The sequence below is a fragment of the Porites lutea genome, chromosome 6 (assembly GCF_958299795.1).
Source record: "Porites lutea chromosome 6, jaPorLute2.1, whole genome shotgun sequence".
NCBI lineage: Eukaryota > Metazoa > Cnidaria > Anthozoa > Scleractinia > Poritidae > Porites > Porites lutea.
In genome coordinates, this window is record NC_133206.1 from 35,569,484 (window position 1) to 35,592,524 (window position 23,041).

At 38.7% G+C, this 23,041-nt stretch overlaps 3 protein-coding genes and 1 pseudogene across 3 annotated transcripts; 2 read left to right on the forward strand and 2 right to left on the reverse strand.

Moving 5' to 3' along the window:
- Positions 1–1,696: 1,696 nt before the first annotated feature.
- Positions 1,697–6,853, reverse strand: LOC140940340 (choline dehydrogenase, mitochondrial-like). The gene is made up of 6 exons (XM_073389284.1): positions 6,487–6,853; positions 5,650–5,822; positions 4,775–5,280; positions 3,716–3,946; positions 2,846–3,047; positions 1,697–2,460 (listed from the first exon to the last, which is right to left on the reverse strand). Exons 1-6 carry the CDS (start codon positions 6,570–6,572, stop codon positions 2,144–2,146), a joined length of 1,515 nt encoding a protein of 504 aa, XP_073245385.1. The 5' UTR covers positions 6,573–6,853; the 3' UTR covers positions 1,697–2,143.
- Positions 6,854–9,997: 3,144 nt separating this feature from the next.
- LOC140941096 (cysteine and glycine-rich protein 2-like) lies at positions 9,998–17,604 on the forward strand. The gene is made up of 3 exons (XM_073390062.1): positions 9,998–10,136; positions 14,835–14,981; positions 17,029–17,604. Exons 1-3 carry the CDS (start codon positions 10,130–10,132, stop codon positions 17,124–17,126), a joined length of 252 nt encoding a protein of 83 aa, XP_073246163.1. The 5' UTR covers positions 9,998–10,129; the 3' UTR covers positions 17,127–17,604.
- LOC140940737 (uncharacterized) lies at positions 11,162–12,332 on the forward strand (annotated as a pseudogene).
- Positions 17,605–18,137: 533 nt separating the features above from the next.
- On the reverse strand, positions 18,138–22,053 carry LOC140940803 (cysteine and glycine-rich protein 1-like). Its single transcript, XM_073389765.1, has 3 exons — positions 21,826–22,053; positions 19,730–19,901; positions 18,138–18,308 (listed from the first exon to the last, which is right to left on the reverse strand). Exons 2-3 carry the CDS (start codon positions 19,890–19,892, stop codon positions 18,214–18,216), a joined length of 258 nt encoding a protein of 85 aa, XP_073245866.1. The 5' UTR covers positions 19,893–19,901; positions 21,826–22,053; the 3' UTR covers positions 18,138–18,213.
- Positions 22,054–23,041: the final 988 nt, after the last annotated feature.

Below are 23,041 nucleotides of genomic sequence, written 5' to 3' on the forward strand. Positions count from 1 at the left end.
TCGGTAACTTTTTTTCGAGTTAATTTAAGTGGAATTTAGAAAGCAATAATCAGAAACAAGCTACATAATCTGGGTGACCGTTAACCTCGCCAATGGTTTTGATCAGCATTTGTTCAAAAAAAATTTGAGTTAACGTACGTAGCCCCTTGAGATCAATGATATGGTAATTTTTTCATAGTATATTGACTGAATTGCTGAATTCTTTGTAATATCATGATGCGTTAAAAATATCCGATGATCGCTTATGTAAAATAAAAATGATCGGTGAAATTCGTCAAAATTTTACCGAGGCAAGTGCCTCGGTTGGCCTCATACTAGCTACGGCGCTGCTGTTTGTGTGGTTCATGTTACCCAGTCTTGTATATACTGAGAGTATTTATGATACAGTGCAGCAATTTGAAAAATTGCTTCAACATTAACGTTTGATGGCTTCATGTCATCATATCAAGAGTTAAGAAATTAACATGATTTGTGCCTACACTCAACACTCAAGCGGACTCCGTCAATGCAAAACTCTTTATTTAATTGTCATTTTTCCATTTTCACACTTCAATTTACATGCAGTTTTTGCACTTTCTTTTTCTATCCATATAACAGAATCCCAATTTCTTTCATTTGATAATGACGACATGGAGCCATCGAAATGTCAAGGTGATTTTTGTTTTAAAATGTCTTTCTAAATTGATGCTTATAATAGTATTTGTACATAAAGCACAAATTTTGTCTCTAGTTTAATCAAAGTTTAGATGAAGGAAGCAAAAATTTGGCTTGTTAGATAATATGTTTGCAAAAATTATTTTACTTACAAGATATTGTCATTTGGGCTGAAATAATAAACTATTTATTGTACTAGATTTGAAAATAGGGATTTTGTTGATCCAGTTTCAAAGAAATGAACTTTGTATAGTGTTGAGTAGATTATAATATTTCCTACACATCATATGGCTTGAAAAGCGATTTTTTATAATACATTGTTTTAATAAAAACACATTATACCTTAGGGACCATTCACTTTATGAGAAAGGTTAAAAAATACTAATGGGCGTTCATTTGTTCCAATGTCCCCCCCAAAGGTTTTTTCCATTTTCAGATTTTCCAAATGCATTCAACTAGAAGTGCATATTTTAAGAAGTCACTCTTCAACTGCTGCTGACAGATGAATAATGACCATTTTTAAGACACTGGATATTTTTAAGTATTATTGAAAGTGTTCCTATTTTTTCCTTAAAAGAAAGACATCTGCAATGCATAACCAGACTTCAGAGATTTTAAAAAGAGATAAGAAAGTGCTGCCCTTGCTCTGACATCTGCAAATGATCTGGCCTTAGTTCTTTTCGAACATTGGAGAGCACTTTGCACCTAATAAATCACCATCCATCAGACAAGTATGAGGGAATCCAATATAGAGATTTACCCGGTGGACAGCATTATCTACCTTTAGAACAACTGTGGCCTGACTTTCTAGTTTTCTGGGGTAAGGAAGAAGGAAGAAGTTTCATCCCATGGTACATTAACTCTGTCTTTGTGAGACACACCCCTGACCATGTTTTCAATGGGTAGACATGATAGAACCATAGCGTCCCATCTGTGCCCATCCCCTTGGATAGGTCTGAGCACAGAAATGCTGGTAAAAATCTCTCTCCCTTACCACTAAACTACACTGCACCAGGCAAATCTACTAAAATTCCTGAAAGGATAAATGTATTGACTCTTTTTTAATGTTAATTCAACTTGGTAAGCATACTTTACATCTTTAAGAGACTTGGGAAACAGACCTCACCAATATTCCTTTTCCCCTGAGAAAACGCTTTTAATTTTTATGTTCAATTCCTTTTTTCTTTCATAAATTCTTGACTACATTTTCTCAGATCTTCTTGACCATGCATTTCATTGACAAATCTGAGGCTTTTCTCATATGCGGCCTGGAATAAGCAATCCCAGTCCCTGATGTTATTTTTATTGCCTCATCATTAACATGTGCTGTTTCAGTTTGTGTCTCACTGTGCTTACACATTTGTGTTAATTTTTCCTTCATACCATAAAGGATCAAAATGTAATCAAATACAAAAAACTTTGAAAATCCTCTTTGATGGCAGATAATGACTGTAGAATTGTAGATGTCAATCAGTAAGCAGGTTATTATTTATCGCTGGCCTTTTTCAGGTGTCTTGTACACCGGAGCAGTTGATTTAGGAAGTGGGGGATTTCCTAAGATGATATCTGCTGCCTTCTCTGCAATCATAATAGTTGGCCCATTGAGATTTCCACTAGCGATGGTTGGCATTATTGACGCATCCACAACCCTCAGATTTTCTACTCCTAAGACTTCTAATTTGTTATTAACAACAGCCATTGGATCATCTTCAGCACCCATCTTACAGGTGCATGATGGATGATAAGCAGTATCAGCATTCTGTCTCACCCATGCATCAATCTCATCATCACTTTGAACATGATCACCTTGAATTAATAAAATAACATTTAAAATAAGGTATTGTAGAAAGAGATGAGGTAGTTTTTTTTCATTAACTTATGACTAAGCCAAGGGCTCCAGCTATCACTGGAATTTCTACTGGTTTTAAAGCTCTGCATGATGTACAGTATACACCCTTATAATTTTGTACATGTAGGAAGGGCCATAACTAGCACAAGACTCGACTCCGTCCAAGAAGACTGAAATGAACTAGACTAATAATGATTTCTTTAATCCCAAATTTACTTACACAAGGAGCAATATTACAACCAATTATTCAGTGGAATAATAATCCTCTCACCTGGTTACTTTGTCTAATTAATTCATGCATTTCCACACTACAAAATGACAACTTTTATCCTTGACTCTTACCTGGCTGAAGTTCTTTTCCACGGAATGGATCAAAAGCCTTTTGGTTGAATATTTCCCTTGTAAGCCGAATGCTTTCTCTTAATTCTTTTCTGTCTTCCTCAGTGGACAGGTAATTGGGATTGATAATTGGATGATCGTAAGGGTTTACAGACTTGAGTTTTATATACCCACGACTTGTGGCTCGCAGAGAACCAACATGAACCTTGAAACGAGAAAAAAGAAGTTAATCATTCCGATCTATGTACCTTACAAGTTAGATTAATTAATCTTAATTTCTTAATATTGTGCAGTGCAAATTAATGATGTGATTAATTTCCTCCTGCACTGTATATCATTATAAATTGGCACAGAGAAACTTGGTAACTAGATTAGCAAAATCATTTGATCCTTTGGAATTAGCCACCTTTAAGGCTCACTACCTTTTGAAGGAGGCAGCGTGGCCGAGTGGTCAGTGTATCGGACTTGCAACCCGGCAGTCCCGCGTTCGAATCCTGCTCTGATGACTTGCTGGATTTGTTCTTGATCGTCCCAAGTTCAAATCCTCGGCTACACTTGTAAATAGCCAACTGGTTGCCTCCTGCCAGTAGTGGTTTTTAATCCTGTTATGTTGTATTTGAATTATTTGCTTCTAAGTATTACTACTTATTAAAATAAGAAAGCTTGCTACTTTGGGAAGCAAAGAAGCATTCTATAAATTATGTTGGCACAACTGAGCTTCTTTCTGAGGAATAAGATAAGTAGTTCCATTTTCATGTTGCTACCACATGGGTAGCTCCCCATCTCTAGACCTTGTTTTCAGTGGTTGTCACACATTCAGAAAGAACTTCAACATCGTTAATTGCAGTGACATTGGCTGGGATAAACACTCACCTGAAAAGCTTCTTTTTCTACAGTTACTCTTCCATGATCCTTAAAAGCTGAAGGTAAGAAGTGGTACTGAATGTTTGGATAAGGTATGCCTTCTCTGCTACGAATAAATCCACCAGCCTCAAGATGAGCAGTTGCACAGGGCCCAGATCGAGTAAGAAACCACCTGATACCAATAGGAGCCATGTTCCACCATTTGAGAGATCGGTACAAACTTAAGGGCTGAGTACACTCCTAACAAATATAATTATTTGTAACATTTGTAAGGACATGCATGACTATACTATCAAATAGCAGTTTAGGGCCTTGAAAGTTGGTTAAGTCTAACCCAGGGTAAAGCAACTTTTTTTTTTTTTGCTTATGAACATGTAACTGGGGCTTAGAAAGTATTGCTTGAATGAGCCTATACTCCAGTTATGATTATAACACAAAATGATTCTCTAAACTACAAATATTGGTGACAAAATTAGTTGAGACAATTTGTGTAAAGGGTGTGTCTAATGTTTTTCTTTCTTAAAAAGAGGAAAAAATAAAGCTTTTCCTCCCTTATCCTCTCCATGCAATGTTGTGCCGCTGTTCAAGCTATCTGTAGGAAACAACAAACACCCCAACTTTGAATGGATTGAGGGAAAGGAGGAGGGGTGTGGATTGTTTTGTTCCCCATCTCAATTTTGTCACCCATTGTAGAAAGACTACAAATAGGTAAAAAGATAAAGGCGTACATGAGCCAAAGGCTCACATGGCCGGAGCTTATACCAGTTTCTGTAGCATGAAGCAAACCTAGGAGTATTGCTACTCCCCCTGGATGGGATGCTAGTCCCTCGCAGGGTTACCCCCAGCAGTATGTCGCCGGTACCCATTTATACACCTGCGTGAAGAAAGACAAAGTAGAGCAAAGTTCCTTGTCTAAGGAAACACCAGATCCAGAGTTCGAGGTGTCAACCATTTGGCCACACATGCCTCCACTTGACTAGAAATATGTTTCTCACATAAAGGCATCCTTTTTTTCTTTCACTGTCAATTTTATACTGATAAAAAGGAAATCCACATACTGTACAGTACCTGGTGAAAATACATCTCTAAATGATCCTGGAAATTCTCTCCAACACCAGGAAGATGAACCCTCACAGGGATACCAAGCTTCTTCAAATCATCTGCATTTCCAATACCAGACAAGTTCAGTAACTGAGGCGAATTAATGGCTCCAGATGTTAAAATAACTCCTTTTCTTGCCCTTACACGTTTCAGCTGTCTTCCTAGATGGAACTCAACACCTACAGCTCGATTATCCTCAAAGACTATTTTTGTAATCATAGCACCAGTCTCTGTTCGTAGGTTTCTGCGCTTGAGTGCGGGTCGAAGGTAAGCATTTGCTGAACTCCAACGTACACCTTTATGGATTGTCATGTCCTTCCATCCAAATCCTTCCTGTTGATAGCCATTCATGTCATTTGTGAAAGGATAACCAGCTTGAGTGCCAGCATCAATAAATGCTTGATAAAGAGGATTGTCTGATTTGCCACGTGATATGTGCAGGGGACCATCACCTCCTCTGTAATCATCTGGGCCTAAAAATAATTAGAAGGACACAAATATCATTGTATTTTAGTCCCTGCCTCAGTAAGGCCCCTGTGACTAGAATGGCCAAAGGTGAAGTTCTCAGCTAGTATAGGTGCTAGTTTGCAGGCATGATTTAACAGTTGTTTGCCAAACCAAAAAATGAACAAAAATTAATGACAATGATAATGACAATAAAATATAACTTTAAATAACTTAAGCTCAATATTGGTAGAATTTTATGACAATAATTACTTTGTACATAAAGCAGTGATGACTCTAAAATCATGGTGGGGAGAGGTTTTGTTCCGGTATTTGGGGTTAAATTTTTAAACACATTTCATTTTTTCAAGGTGTTGGCCTCACAGGGAATTGCTTACCTAATTCATGAGTCTGTGACTTTCTAAAATATGGCAAACAGTCAGCATATGACCAGCCCTTAGCGCCTTGTTTCTCCCAGTTATCATAATCATAAGCATGACCTCTGATGTACACCATAGCATTTAAAGATGACGATCCACCCCACACCCTACCCCGAGGTTGGTAGATGCGCCTGTAAAATATAAGTGATTTAAATTATTGGTTTTATTCTTTCACTCCTAATGGTGGGCAAAGGAGACAAAAATCACAAAACATTCAAATTCCAATTTTTGTAAAATTCTAAACAAACGTTCTGCTAAAGAGGTTTTATTTGAACGGTAAAACCACTGAATTTCATTCACAGAATGAGTTAAAGTTAGAGTAACAATAATCTCACCATGATGTGATCGTGGAGTAAAAAAACGATAATTAAAAGGTAAATGTACAAATCTCATTCACAGTTGGTCACAATAGGGTTCTTCAATCCCATGATCCTGAATTCCAATGGTTATTTTTGGCATCCTAACTCCCACGCATACTTTCAATCCCGAATCTGCCCCCAATTTTGCCCCCAAAAAAGCTGTTGGGAACCTGGCTCACTTATGACTGAAAACCCTTCCATGGTTTTTTGAACTTTTAATAACAGTTTATTGACATTCAAGTTTCAGCAAAAAAAAGTGATATTTCAAAAATTAACAAAGGGCATAGGTTTTAGAAAGCATATCATGCTGTTGTTTGCAGGTATCACTAGTCAATGGTTATCACAATAATAGTGGCTAAGGTGATAAGCTGTTCAATGCCAGAGGTGTGGTATGCTTTTTTTTAATAAGTAGAGTACATGAACATCATCTTATTACCTGTTGTCCATAAACTCTTGTGGTTCTGTTTCATAATACCAGTTATACTTTTTGTCACAAAGATTATAGATAAGTGCAGCAGGCATGTGGATTTTCCACGTCCAATCTTTAGGACCTGCCTCCAGAAGAACAACTTTGTTGTCAGGATTTGCTGAGAGACGGTTTGCCAGAACACAACCCGCTGATCCTGCTCCACATATCACATAGTCATGGCTTGAAGAAAACTTCAGGGTGGATAAGAGACATTTTTGATGAAAATTTGCTTGATAAGCTGAAGACAAAATAATATTATTTTTATGAGTAATATTAGGCCGTAAACATCATCCAGATTACATGGAAGATGCAAAAAGAAGGTAAAGGTGCAGTAAGAGCCATGAAGCCCTAGATAAGATACTGAGGGGGACATTGGGGCGTACTGAATACCGTAAGAAAAATGGGCAAATACCGAGATACCGTGTCGAAAATAGACGAAATACCGATACTGCATTTATGACTGGTCACTCTTACTTAAAGTTTTATTCATCCAGCGTTCTTGTTTATCTCAAGCATGTATGCACCACAAATCAACCTCAGCCATAATTGCGAGAAAGTGTGAGAAGACCTTGACTTTATCAGTGCAACGATTGAAAAGCCCGGCCTTTGGATGCAGCAACAATTCTATTGTAGAACAACTCTCACAAATTGTGTAATCATTTACCATCAAGTGTATAGTAAAGTTTTCCAAATATTGACATGCTTTAGACAGGAGAACTTACAGTGAAGGATCTTCCTTTACCAAATACCATTAGCCAGAGGGATAAGAAACCACATATCGCAGGGGTAGATGATAGCACAATACTGCACATTAAAATCAAAATTACTGAAATGCTGCTTGAAAAAAAGCTCAATATCGTAACACCGTAAACCCCCACATCCCACTCAATACTACGTAGACCTGTGTATAATCACAGTAGTTTTCCCGGCAGAGTGTTTCTGGCTCTCATTTGTAAACCTTTGTGAAGACAGACAAATTAAAGTGAATTGAGGAGAGCAGTATTTCTTATGTCATGAAAGATATTGACTCAAACCACGACCCACAGATCTGAAGTCCCACACATTAACCACTCCGCAACCATGCCTTAACCATGCAGGATATGTTTCAGTTTCAGTCAGACTTTATACAATATAAAAAACATAGCATATACATGTAAAATCAAGTGGATGGAAGAGGTATATCATTCATTAGCAGATACTTGCCATTTAGTAAATGAAGTGATAATGGTAGCCATCTTTTCACATGGTATCTGTTCAGCAGTAAAAGGCTCATGGTATAACTCTAATAGCTACAAAAGATCATGATTAAAGCAAAACTTTGAGTCAAGACAACCCCAGTCTGTGTAACAGGTGCTTGAAGGGGAAGGTGGGGGTAGGAAGTTGGGTACACAAGAGGGCAGGGCTGTTACTGAGGAATGGCCGGGGACCAGGGATACCCCAGCTATTGTAAGCATGATCCCTGGATTCTTTAATAGGAAGTAAAAAGGAAATAAAACCAAAAGAACTTTTCATCTAAGTATTCAATTCCCCACCTACTTACTCAGTGCTTGTACCAGGGATCACATTCCTATGCACCCCTTTCACAGACCTACATATAATTAGGGGCTAAGATACTGTAACTACATATGAGTTTGGTCATATTGTTTAACTGAGAATTAACAAATAGTAACTTAAATAGCATGAGTGTGGAAGTGCATTTTTACAGCAGAGCGACAAAGTATTTTCCCCATTTTTTTCACAGCATTAAACCCAAAATGAAATTCTTTCCATATTGCTTTTGTGGTCGTCGGCGGGATTTTTCATAGAAGCACTTGAACCAGGGGACTTTGTCTTGTTAAATTCTTCTCCTCCTGGAGGAAATTGTCACCTTAAATATGCCCATTTTACAATTCAATTCCCCTGGTTGGCCTGGGGTCCTACCACTTGGGGAAGCCAATGATAGGTGCATTACATGTAAGTCTGATGTTCAGCTCAGTCAAACTCAATGTTTTGCCAGATGCTGACGTTTTGTCTGACAACAGCTTTCGTGAAACAAGACCCAGCATCTTAGTGGTACAATCCAACCAAAAGAGTCATAGAATCCCCCCAGGGGGAGGGGGTTATGTAATACTTCCTAACTCTTTTCATATAAAACAACATGACAACACGGGTGAAAGGGCTGCATGTTATTTTGCTGTTAATTTCTTTTAAGCCTGCAGCTTAGTGAAAAATAAAAGACACTATTTAAACATCATGAACAGTAGAAATGAACTTCTCAATGACTTCTCTTAAGCTTACCTAATCAACGATCGATTGTACGGTTTGTGCTTGCTTAATGTAAAGCTGATACCATTAGCAGACTGAGGAAAGTCACAATGATGGCAGATGTCAAGTTCAAGAGCTATAAACGCTGAAAATAAAATACAGCACATCAATCGGAAGAGAAGGATCCGACTATATCCAAAAATTAACTGTGAAGACTGCTCGGATGATTGAAGACCTGGAAACTTGTACCCAAGCCTCGAACGTGATTTGCACACAGGTATCCCAAGCTTATGCTATGTTCAGGCTTAAAGCCCAGTCGGCCCAATGTTGTGGTTTGGCCAGGCTAAGGTGCGCACAGTTTATTTTCATTGCTTTTAGCTTTTATTGTTTTTGCTATTGATCTTTGATCTTTGACAATTTTCAGGTTAGCCTGAATTTCAGACATTCCTTCCGGTCACATACTCCTCTAAAGGAATGTCTGAAAGTCAGGCTAGCGTAAAGGTAGCTACGCCCCTAAAATTCGAAGACGTAGGGGTCCTCCACTCTGAGAAATGGGAGGTACGGTGCACATGTAGTCCCCACATCGTACCACAAGGTGTCTTATCCGAGAGGATCTTCGGAGTGTTTCGGACAAATCTCTTTATTTTATTTATCATAAAATTTTTTTCAACAGGTTCAGTAAATATTTCTCAGTAGCTTAAAATATTTAATGTAAAGTGCCATTAAAGTATATTTTTAGCGGGCTTTGTATCGCGGGGTCAGACCAGACCACTAAATGAAACACCAACTATTCGCATGGTTCACATTTTATTACAAAGATTCATTTCTGACCATTTCTCAGTGATTGTAGCCTGCGTCACATACCAGATAAAACTGACCGAGATTCAGTAACGTCTGTAACACAGACTGATTCATTTCCCACTCTTAATTGGATCTTGAGCAAGCCTTAAGCCTGTAAATGGTACCCCTTTTCAGCCTGATTAACTTTATAGGAAAGGAGATCAGTTAAAGGACAAAGTCGAGAGCGAGAAGAGAGCGGGTCAGGGTGTTACGGTCTTCCCATTTGCTTTCTCATTTCCCCTTTTCCAACAAAAAAAACGGCCTGTCACGTTTTTTGCGTGATCGCGATAGAAGCGCGACACGTGACTGACATTTTTTGGACGCTATTTCTCCGTCATCCTCGAAGACCCAGGGGCACATATAATAGTGGGGACGAGGGAAACCGTTTAGACTTTCCCTCGCCCCCTTTATCTGCCCCTGGGTCTCCGAGGATGTTTCTCCGTGAAACTATTTCTACGTGGAACTGTTGTGCTTGCAGACGAGTGAACAGTTCTTTCATTCAAGAGGATTAAATTCCCTTTGCACCATGGATGGTAAGTTGTTTGATCCAGCGTAGCATACATTTGAAAATCGCCAGCTTTGGCACGTTATTGATGGCTAGACACTATAATTTGAGGATCGAGGCGCTGTTTAGTGAGAAACTAACGCCCACGCCATTTGCAAAGTTTTCGCCAATTGTTAAAATATCGCAGCGTTGGTTCGAAAAGCTATTAATAAGGTTAATACGATAACCTAAACCTGGTTTGACACGATAACCTAAAATTGTTTTTTTGAGTAGATCGAAGGACTGTAATAAAATGAAACCGCAAAGATATTGTCGTCTGTTCGACAGCCGATATCTCGACGATAAGAAAGAATTTCGTGCCTGTGTGAACAGTGTCCGACTGAGAATGAACGTATCATACAGATTTAGGAATGATCTTTTTATCTATTATTTTAATAAGCCTCTATCCAGCTAGACTGCGAGCAGTCTCTCTTTTCGAAGCCGCGAGAGGCGCGAAACGAGAGCGGCAGCTTAAAACGTTCCACTGCAGCAGTTGGCGAGCATTGAATGTGATGCGGCAAATCCAGACCTTAAAAACCTCATTAACTGAACAGCATAACGGATTTTCGTGGAACATTTAGAACACACTCGGTTTGACTCAAACAAACTTTTCTCGCAGGAAAAGCCGAGTTCTTTGCTCGACGGACTACAGAAAAAAGAGAGACTGCTTGTAGTCTACTATCCAGCCAATTACATTTTTAGTCCTCAAGTGTCGAACATTGAATCCTGACGATGTTGTGTGGGTTTTTCCGTTAAAAAAAATTACAAGGCGTATTTCTGGGCCTTTTTGAGGTCTGTCTTTTACTGTTCATTTTACAAACGTAAATAACGCGTGTTCGTGACGTAAAAACTTCGTTTTGTTTTGTGAATACGTAATTAACTGTTGCCATTAGGGACTTTAAGCAACGGGGACGGCGACGGGGACTCGAAAACCCCTAAAAAGACTGGGGAGAGAACGTCGTTGTGGCGGGAATTTCTAAACGGTTAAGCAGCCATTACAAAACGGCGCTCATGATGTCTTTGAAAGAAGTTCGAAATCCACTTTTGATTAGCCGCGATGATGGTGTGATAAACAAAGAGGAACTTCTACTCCTGTAAGATTTAAACAGGTCCGATAATCTTGATCTTCCGGATTCCGCACAATTCTTATCCTCATTTTGACTTCGATGATTTGGAAGACGACGAGTGCCTTTCAGAGTTTCGCTTCTACAAGAACAGCTTACCATTTCTGGCTGAAGTATTGGGGATTCCTGAGGTAGTAGAGTGCTATCAAAGAAATATCTGTAGCGGATCGGAGGCTCTTTGCATTTTTCTGAAGAGACATAGCTATCCTTGTCAATATTCAGACATGATAGCTCGCTTTGGGAAGCCTGTTCCAGTGTTATGCATGATAAACAACTACATGATCGACTACATCTACCAGGCACACAGTCACAGAATTTTGCAGTGGAATGATAGCATCCTCAACCCTCATTCACTGGAAATATACAGTAATGCCATAACAGCTAAGGGGTCCCCCTTGGATAACTGTTTTAAATGGCTTTATTGATGGAACAGTTAGACCAATAAGCAAGCCTGGCCAAAATCAGCAGATTGTCTACAATGGTCACAAAAGACTTCACAGTGTAACATTCCAATCCATGGCATTACTTGGAAATATGTATGGACCAATTGGTAAGGGGAATGGAATATTAAATTACCCTTCAGTAAAAGACCTGAAAATTTTTTGATCTAAATGTTTTTAAGTTGTCTTTTTTTTTTCATAGAGGGCAGACGACACGATGCTGCCATGCTAGCAGACTCCAATCTTCTTCAAGATATGCAACGTTATACTTTTTCACCTAGGCCAGTGGCTCGTCCACTGTGTGTTTATGGAGACCCCACCTACCCATTGAGGGTGCACCTCCAGACCCCTTTTAGAAACATGATACTCACCCCACAGATGGTAATTTTTAATAAGGCTATGAGCTCTGTGAGAGTCTCTGTAGAACGGCTATTTGGAGACATAGTTGAGTACTTCAAGTTTGTAGATTTCAAAAAGAACCTCAAGATTGGACTTTCTTCAATAGGAAAGATGTACATGGTTTGGGCCTTATTAAGAAATGCATTAACATGCTTATATGGCAACACAACCTCTGAGTTTTTTGAGCTGGATCCACCCACATTGGAAGGATACTTTGCTTAATTCTAGGGAGGATAAGGACTTGCCACACCTTAAAGAATATAAATACACTCTGCTGTGTGGGTTGATGGGATGGGGGGGGAGTATAATATCCTTTCTCATGTTTGACTCCAGGGGTACTTGAAAGTAAAAGTTACTGAGAGCTACATGTAGGTGCTAATGAAGTCGTACTGTACTACCCCTAAAATAACTATATATTTTCTGAATACTTTTGGTTTGAACTTTAAAATGACCTCACCTCCCCCCAAAAGGCTAAAATCTTGCTGTTGCCACAAAAAAAGAACAAATATGCAACCAAAGTAAATATGAAAATCGAATATTTTGAACTTAATAAATGGTTTGCTCCTCCCTGTGCCTTTTACATATCCATGTACCCCCTCTGCCTAGGTAGGAGGGCTTGTGACCCCGTATGTTTTATAAGCCATGCCCAATATCCAGATCCAAAATTATTTTAATTAATCCTCATCTATTAGTCATTACCAGCTGGTCAAGAATAAAACTACCGGTAACTGGCCATTTCAGTAATTGCAATAAATTTGCCATCTACACATGCCATGAATCAGCGTGTATTTTTCTTAAGAGAGACTGTCACTTAAGAGAGAAGGATCACCATAGAGATCACTGGTGTAATTATATACCAGTACTAACAACCATAGAAGACTGGCACACCAGGGCATATTGCCATGGTCCTTCCAAATGCTTACTTGTGAATATGAACTCTGTTAAATTAAAGAACAACAAACAAATTATGGTGCTTTGTTTTGAGCAAGGTGTATGTTGTGGTTCAATTTTATCCTTGGTTCAATATTGTGTATCCTAACAAATGAAAATGAGTGTAAAACAAAGAAAAAGACAAATTGAAATGGATAAAATTGAACTATGACAAATACTTAGTATATCAACTTAAACTAACTTAACATGTTTTTATTCTGTCTACTTCTTCTTGGCAAGTTCTTGCAGCACAGCCACTAATGCCTGGTTCTGTTGTTGTTGTTGCTGCATTATAGTCATTTGCATCTGGCTTAGCTGTTGAAGCTGCTGATGTTGCTGCTGCTGGAGGTTAGCAAACATTGTTTGCTGCTGCTCCTGTTGATGGATCAGCTGCCAAGTCATTTCCTCTTGCCGCTTTACTTGGGCACACTTCTCCTGTTTTTTTAGTTCTTACTCTTCTTGCCTGATTTTTAATTCTTTTTCCGACTTCTGCTTCAGATATACTATGGTGTCTGCTCCAGATCTCTTTGTTCTTTTCTCCTTTTTTCCGTGCTCTTCACTAAAATCATCACCGACCATTCTTTTTCTTGTTTCTCCGACTTTCTCCAAAGCCTTGGCTCTCATATCCTTTGCTTGCTTTTTCTCTTTCTCTGCACTGGCTTTTTTCCATCTGATATCATTTGCTGCTCTCTCTCTGCGGCCTCAGCTTTCTCACATATTTCTTCAATTGCTGCATCAAACTCTGAGGGCTCATCAACTGCTATTCTGCTGGCCTTGCTTTCTTCGGCAACCTTTCTTTTGGGTTTCTTTATTAGAACCAGGTTTACACGGTCTCTTACATACCTCATAGAAAGCGAGAAACGGGGCTCAGACACTACACTCAGGTTTAAGGCAATTTCTTCCCACAGTTTCGCTCTCTCCCTACTTTCCTTTGGCTGGCTATAGTGCTGTCTGCCCTTTTAAATCTGTTAAGAATATCTTCTTTGTCAAACTGTTTGACTTTTGAGTGATTCTCAGCAGTGAATTTTCGATTGGTATCAGTGTGAGCGAAGCTTATTTACATTACATTTCTTATCCTCACATATTCATCAAATAGTGTTGGTCTTGATCAGCGTCTCGACGTTTCTGTTTAAAAACAAACCATCAAATTAAAGAATAATCCCACTTAATGAAAGAAAAAAGCGATGAAAGTTATTTTAAATTGTCTCCTGGGAATATTTAACGTTTAGATAGCAGAGAAGGCGAAAAAGAATACTCACGTTTTCAGCCAACGTCAAAGTGACTCGTTTCACGTAGGGCCGAATGCAGAACGTCAAACTTTTTCCCGCCAGTCATGCGCAGATGATTATTTGGATTTTCCCTGAGAGCCTACGTTCCCTGTCGCCATCCCCGTCCTAGTTGCTTAAAGTCCCTATTCACCTCACAGGACACCCAAGTGTATCATAAGATTCTGTAAGGGCTATCAAACTCTGAAAAGAAAAACAGACTCAAGTGCTTCACATTCCTTTGTTAAGTAAATTGGAAGTACCATTTTTTTGTCTTGACTTCATGTTTTGGCACGATTTGGGCAGGTTGTACATCGTCTGGCATAAAAGTTATAGACCTTTCTTATCCAAGTTCAAGTCTCAAGTCTTGTTTTTCTTAATTTCCACACAATAGAAAAGTATAATTATTATCATTATCCATGAAAGAGGTAGATGTGACAAATGTGGAGGTGTATGGTTGAGTTAACTTCATGTAATTAGCAGTCTTATGTTGAATTCATAACTTATAAATTCACTTTTTAATATTAAGGAAGGTGTCCACGTTGCAAGGACAGAGTGTATGCAGCTGAGGAAGTAAAAGCAGGAGCGAGAAAATATCACAAGCGTTGTTTTACCTGCAACAACAAGCCTTCTTGTAACAAGTCTCTGGGTGGTGGCTCTTATAATGAACACGGAGGTAGGTTATCAGCCTAAGATGCGATATGAAGTGTTGCTAAAGAGGAATTCGATAACTTGAGTCACTCTTGATTGAGCCCATGGCTATTGTGCCGATGAAGCATTTTGGTTGTTCTTAAGAGCTGTACTGCATAGTCTTATTTGACTGCCTTTTTTGTTAAATAGGCAGGCATTCCACCACATGAGGCAAATAATTAACCTTGAGGTTACCGTTTTGTCAGAGCAGTTTTCAACATTACAGTTTATAATATTGTGTTTTCATTGTAGATATGATGCATCAATCAGTGAAGTTCCTTGCATCCACCCTGTCCCCCAATGCACCCCACGCTTCCTACCCAGAATATGGGGTATTTTCCTTAAAAATTCATTTCAGTTTGGTCAATTTTATCTTACTACTTTTAATAGGGAGCTTATGAATTGACGACTTTTGCGCGACGACGCCCTTGGACTGTGTGAGAGGCTTACTGTGCATGCTTATCTGGGCACTTGCCGGCGTCGCGCCAAAGTCGACGCCGTTGTTGACAGCGATTCGCTGGCGTCCTAGAAAAAGCAGGACGTGAGACTAATTTTCAAAGTTTTCCCTACATACTTCAGAGGATTTTTCCAGATAATTCAAGTATAACATTAGGTACATGTTCTTTTCATATTTTTTCGATTTGTTTGTCTGTTTTCACTGGAGTAACGACCTGAAGAATCAACACCATACCTAGCTGTAGACAAACATAAATTAACACCGAGTGAAACCATATTGGCAAGATGGTACCAAAGCTACAACTAGACCATTGCAAGTGGTTATCCCATCACAGTAACTACAGCTGTTCAGCAAGTTTGTGAATGCCCTCCCTGTATACAAACAGGCCTTGCATCCTTTGTTGTCTCGTCTAAATCCGTAGTTAACTCTGAGTTTGTTGACGAAACGCATAAAAGTACAAAGACAGTGAAATACTCGGTCCTTTGTAAATCTGTTTCCATAAGCGTCTGCAATACGAGCTCTCGTTTCTCTTACGAGTTTAGACATTTTGGTTGAACAAACAAGCTTACTTGTGAAAAGACGAAAACAAACTTCAGAAACGGCGGGAAAATTTGCCAGCCTCGCGCACCAACGTCGTCGTCTTTACTACGAATCGTAAATTTAAATTTCTACAGGATGGCAACGCAGAACTATGACGTGACCCAGCGGCGGCGTTGCGCGAAAGTCGTCGATTCGTAAGCTCCCTAATACCTCAAGTGACTTCTTTTTGTAAAAGAACAAACCCATATATAACCCATGCAGTTGGAAAATTCATAACTTGGGCCAGTTATATCGGTATAGTAAAGCTGTGAATACAGCCAGTCTCACCCCAGTTATGAGCATCGAACATTCCCTTGACATCCTGCACAAAGCCAACCCAGCATGGCAAAAATCAAAACCCGTCAGTGTCAATTCACTGGTAGTAAAGTCATCCTCAATTTAAAGTCCCATGACTCTTTCAATCATTGGAGATGAGATGGCGTCCACTGGCTTGAAAAGGGTGAAGATACCATGTTACGTTGATTGAATGTTGATGATTTGCCCAGTGACAGTGTGAAAGTTTTGTATGTGAATGCACCAGGAAATATGACAATCAAGATACTGCATAATGAACAAATGAAGGCTTTTGTGAAACAGATAGCATGGGACATTATAGCACAATTCTCCATAGTTGGGGAAGTTTCAGTTAAAGCTTAGTACGATAATTGGGATCTGTACATCACTATCCATGAGAATTCAACATCCTGCATGATGTTGTTATACCCTTTTTCTTTCTCAGTGGGTACCTTAAAGCCTTTTTTGGTTTGGGGGCAGGGGAATTAGCAGAGAAAAGTGAGTGCAGGCTTCAATTTTTGTGACAGGTGGGGACAGATCTTTCAGCTTTTGCATGCACTTCATTATGGCCAGTATTGTATCTACATGAATACCCCACGAAAACCTCTGGATTGGAAAAAATGATGTGCATTTTAAAATTCCAGCATGTGGAGATTGAGAAAGGTAGACTCTAACATAACTTTTGTTTGCTCATGGTTTTCAGGGGAAGTATACTGTAGAGGTTGCTATGGAAAACTTTTTGGGCCCAAAGGATATGGATATGGAGCTGGAGCTGGTGCTCTTCACTTAACTGGAAAGTAAAAAAAACTCAGCTTTCTAACCTTACCACTGTCATACGGCTATGGGGTCCCTGTGCCGTGCTTAAAAGTATAGTTGCTGTAGTTTTCAATCAAGTATGCATAATAAAGAACTTTCACTGTTATAAAGACTGGAAGTGATTTCAAGTTAATTCTGTGGTTGCAAAAATTGTAAGTTACCGTCAAAATTAACTCACAAAACTGTGAACACCTGAAATATTTCAGGAACGTTTATTTTTTGTCATGACCAAATACAGCCGGCAAAGATCAAGACATGCAAGCAAGTGACAAACTAAATATTAATGTTTGCTTTCACTTTTGTTTTTTGCTGGGTCTAATTGTTTTTTTTGTTGGAACACGATAACATTCCAGATACATTTCCAGTGTTCAAGGTTTTGTTAGTTTCATAGTAAATTTTGTGACCTGTAAATTTTTTTCAGATTAGTTTTGTAGGAAAATAAAGTCTTACAATCAGCTATCAAGTGCAATTAATTTCTTATGATTCATGTTAAGTGACAGTATGAAGGAGTGCATATATAATCTACTAACTCAATTATCTTGCCATCTAGACCTCTAGAAGATGGTGATTCATAGATCAAACTTTTCAGATGTCAATTACATGTAAATAAATAATTATATAAGGTTCTGCAAATGTTAAGTTTGATGGTTAAATCAGTCCCAATATACACCATTAGTTGTTTTATTTTTGCCCAATTTGAAATTCTCCATGTCCAAAGGACATCCCTTTTAGGCTACAATGCAGAAGTGAAAAACTGAGAAGTCTGAGAAACACTTGAAAAATTTGCTGGAGCCACAAGGGTTAAGGCAACCTGTTGGCTGGGGCAGCCTGCTATTTTAGGTGCTTAAAAGTATTGCCCAAAACATACCCAACTGTTTTCACTTGGCATATGTGCACCCTTCTGAAATGGATGCAAAGTCATCCCCATACACACATCACCTATCTTTTGCCCATCATACATCATTTCCAAAGCGAAATAGAAAATGTAAGAAACGCTTTGTTTTGATTTCTTTATTTTTTCGTTTTAAACAGGACAAACAAAAACTGTTATATGGAAGTGCTATTATCATCGTCACTGTGTGCGAGTAAGAGCTCCTGCTCCTCCTCCATAACCGTAACCTTTAGTTCCAAAGTTCTTGCCGTGACATGTTTTGCAGTAGATTTCACCTAAAGTTAGATGAAAATAATTTACTTTCAGCCTACAAAGCATGAAAGGGGTGCCACCCATAACCCTAAATTATTCCTTAATAGAGATTAACATCTTATTTCTCCTTAAAATAACAAAGGTCTTGAGAATACCGTAAATGACCTTATAAGTGCCTACTTCCAAATAAACGCCTCGAATAAATGCCTCCTCTATGCTGTTAAAATTTTAGTACACGCCCCTGTCTAATAAACGCCCCCTATCAGAATTACTCCAAAATACGAAGAATAGTAGCAAAAAGGAACAAAATCATTCAATTTATTCAGTTTCTTGCTCGATTAACATTAGGCGTTACGTATTTCATCTTGTTCAATGTCAAGTTCAAAGTAAGGATAGACTAAAGATGGCAACACAGTGACCCTGAGGGAGAATTCTGACATTGCTGTTGGGATTTGAAAGAGCGATAGTTTTTCTGAGCTTGTTACAGTTGTGAGAATAAAGGCCCCTCTCATTTAAACGCCTCCTAGTACCTATTACCTACCTAGTAAACGGCACCGCTTCGATCACACCCCGGGCGTTTATTAGGTCATTTACAGTGAGTGAAATGATAAACAAGGAGAAAAGGAATTGATTTTTAAATAACTTCTCCTCATCAGTACTATAAGTTACAGGTTGTGTAGTTTTAAGTTTAACCCTGGGGGTGGCCTACCAATCTCAATAGGGCCATTTATACGAGGAAAAATAAGACGCGTCTTAAATAGCACGCGAACTTTCCGTATAAACGGCACATTTCTTCTAAAATAAGACGCGACTTAGCTAAGACGCGTCTTACTTTAGAACAGCCCTTAACACCTGTTCTTAGATAAGACGCGTCTTAGCTAAGGCGAGAAAAACTTCTGATAACTGACCTTCGCGTCGTACATAAGACGCGAACGCATAGTACGCACGCGTTAATTCTTGGCGGGAAAATTATCGCTTGCCCCGCGGTGGACTGGCAGGCCACTGGCGGGGAAAAAATGTTTACAAATTACAACGCGTTTTCGTTTCCTTGTCCATTCTGCTTTGTTTTTTTCTTCGCTTAAATACAATGAGCACGCCGTTAAAGGTAAAAAGAAACACTTGGTCCATCGCCGAGGAAAAATATTTGTTGTTATTATGTAAGGAGAAGGCGATAATAGACCTCCTGGAAAAATGTGTGACATGTGCTGGTGTAAGTAGACCCTTTTAAACTATCACAATTTATAATTTACTAATCAAATTGCTATCTTCGTATTATAAACTTACACTTTAAAAGTAAGTTTAAGTGTACAGAAGACTTAGATAAGACGTGCTCGTATAAATGGTCCAGAAGACGCGTCTTATTTTTCCTCGTATAAATGCAGGCTATGAATGTGATCAAATTTCTTGTTGTCACGCGTGACCAGACAATTGAACGCTGACCTACCGTTATTGTCGCTGCAGTTGGTACTGTCTAGCTTTTTCTTACAATCTTTGCAGGAGAAGCATTTTTTGTGCCACTTTGATCCTGCCCCCATGACTTCTTCAGCTGCGTAAACTCTATCATTGCACCTTGGGCAGCGTGCAGCTTGTGGTATCTTTAGTGGCATTGTATGCAGCTGCGTGAAAGCATCGATACAAAAAGTGATGGTTAATCTCTGATCTTTTTTTTAATATGAAGATGGTCTTAAGTTTGCATGCAAACTTTAGCGAAAAAGAAGTCTAGCCTTGGGATGATTCCTTTCAATAGTCTTTTTGCCTCCATGCCTTAACTAAACAATGAAAAGACGAAAAAGTCGGGGTTGCCAAAAAAATTGTCACGAAATCACACAAAAAATAGGCTGTGTAAACAGGCCTTTTAAGGATAAACGAAATTTGGACAGCATTTGTCTTGAAGCTTAGATAAGAGTGAATTCACTAGATGGATTAAAAAGTGGGTCTGTATGGGACATCCCTATAAACAAACCAAGTTACAAAGTAAGTATTCCGTTGTGAATAGAACTGAAACAGTTCTTTAGCTACAAACACACGGAGTGACGTCTTTTATTTACCAAATAAAAAATACTTCTTGTTTTTGCCCCACTTGGTCGATAGCAAGCCGCTTATTTTAATTTGACAGAGGACGTGATCAAGGATTGAAGATAGGCGGCCATTTAGGGCTAAAATTTTAAAGATGTCAATTTACGTCCAAACAGAGAGTGACCTAGCCTGACCTCTCGTTATTTTTTAAAGCTATTTTATGAGTCTCTACTATGCCTTTCAGTTAAAAAAATTCGATTGAGTTATTACTTTTGCTCATTTTTTCGCTCGATTTAATGGAGGACCAACTGTGATAGAGAACAAATAGTATACAGGGCATGGTGTAATGCATTTGTAAAACATGGACTGGATTGTTAAACATGGAAAGCCGGTTCGTAAACGGATTTTGATATTGTTTTCGTATTTAAGATCATGCTTTTCAAACGAAAAGTTGTCAAGTGATGTGGATTTCTAGAATTCAGACAAAAAAATTATTAGTCCCCCTCTATGGTTTTGATATACATCAGCACAGATTAGCTAAGCGGGAACTTGAAGCTGTTAAATTCATGAACAAAGGGAATAATCATACAATGTTTTTGAGTGTCCCGAGTTGTTAATTAATAAATAATGAATTTTGATAAACTTTTTCTGGCCTTTAATAATGTGACAAGGGCAAATAATGTTCCCATAATCCTGTTAATCTAGTACATTTATTGAAACTAACAATTACGTCCTTAACAGCTCATAACTTTTAAAGAGAACTTATCGGAGAAAAGACAAACAAACAAATCCATGTTTTACCAGTTAAGATCATGTTTTAGACATCCACTTCATTGCCCAGTTTTATGACATGCTCCAAACAAGTATCCGCAAAGAGAGTGAAAGCTTTTTTCCCAAAAATATAATAACTTCTTTGTTCATTAATCTCAATATGAGACAACTGATGCAGAAATTGATGATCAGAATTCCCGTTTCGTTCAAAGTTTATACAAAGCGTATCGACCAATAACAATTATGGAATCATTACATATGTAACTTATATAACGCCTTTGTCCATTAAACCCAAAAAAGGAAGAGAGAAAAGCGAATAAGGAGAGGTTAGCGTGCGAAAAAGCGTTTCCGCTCAGTGTTCCTGGTGTACTTTAAGGTAGTAGGAATGTCAGCTGCTACGCAGGCCACGAGTTGTTTGTTTTGTTTTTGGGCGTTATAGTTGATAAAGGTAAAAGTCATTCGTACATACGGTTGTACTGAGGTTTGTTTGAACTGTTCATTAGCCGCGGCACCCGCTAATAAATATCTCATGTTTTTAAAAAACACGAAGTTGGTCCGATTTACGGAAGAAAAACTATATTTTCGTTCAAGGGATCGTTGGTCTTGACAACAGCATTTTTGTAAATGTAGCCGCACCATCAGGTACAGTAGCACTTTGGGTCTATTTTACAATTTAAACGCAGTGGGATAGCGTAACAGCAGTACATGCAGTGCTCAAGGAAATGTAATAGATTGTATTAAACAGTAACTCACCTTAAATCGTCGAGCAAAAGACCTTAACTTTTCCAACAGACAAACAGACTTTTCGCAACAACCACACACTCGTCTACTAACATGCGACCAACTACGTTCTGAAATGACCCTTGCTTGATTTTCTTTCTTATTTCTTGGAGGCTTGACAAAGCCAGTACATGATGCGAAACGGAGAATATAATTGTTTATCAATTGGAAATTCCAATATGGCTATTGAAATTCTCTCTACAGGCTTAATCTTTTGACTCTGGTATCGATATCGCGAATTCTAAGAATGACTTAAATTCCGGAAACGACAATAACACGTAGTTTTTTTATAGGGTGCGTTCGATCTACCCTATTTTGGATGAACGGGAATACATAGAAAAATCCAGAATATCCGTTAATGTATCCCAAACATTCTATCTTCCTTGGAATGAAACGAGGAGAAAGTAACATCATTTCCTCCCTTCACAACAACAACAACATCAACATCAACAACATCAACAACATTGGTAACCCCGACGGGGGATGAAGGAGGGGGGCGGGGGAGGGGTGGCTCCTTCCATGTAAAAGGGGACAGGATGCCCTTCTAAAAATTGGTATTTTAATTTTTGATTTAAAAACCTAAAAGCGACCAATCTGGGCTTGGCTTAAGCCTAATCGGGTGGCTTTTTTCTTGGGGAGGAGGGGGAAGGGTCTAATTTTGTTGTGTGTTTGATGTTTAGTTGGTTGGTTGTTTTTTCCTTAATTCGCAGAAAAAGGTTTTTTCATAAAAAATATATATATATTGCAAGAATTAATTGCAATTGATCAAAGTTATGTACAGTCGAAGACAAAATCCTACTTTGCTTCTTTCATTCATCGAACAAACAATTCACGGCTAAAGCGGCTAGCTCCACGTGACTGAGGAAGCTACTTCGACTGTAGTTTTACAAACATCGTCTGCTTCATGAGATTTATCAAGTCAGGTTGGTTGTCAAGAAAATTTCCCTACCAATGTATGCCAGCAGGCAATAATATTTCACTTGTTGTTTCGGTTAACTGTCAGTCATTCTAAAACATGGGAAGGAGTAAGGCATTACTAGTCATACTACTGAGAAACGCTTGACTTTACGGTGGCAACACCTCTAGGACATTCCATGAAGTAAGCCTACTTTTGCTTTACAAATGAACTCGTAACTACTTTGCTGTAAGAACTTACACTGTGGGCAGCGTCCAGGCCCTTCTGCTACAG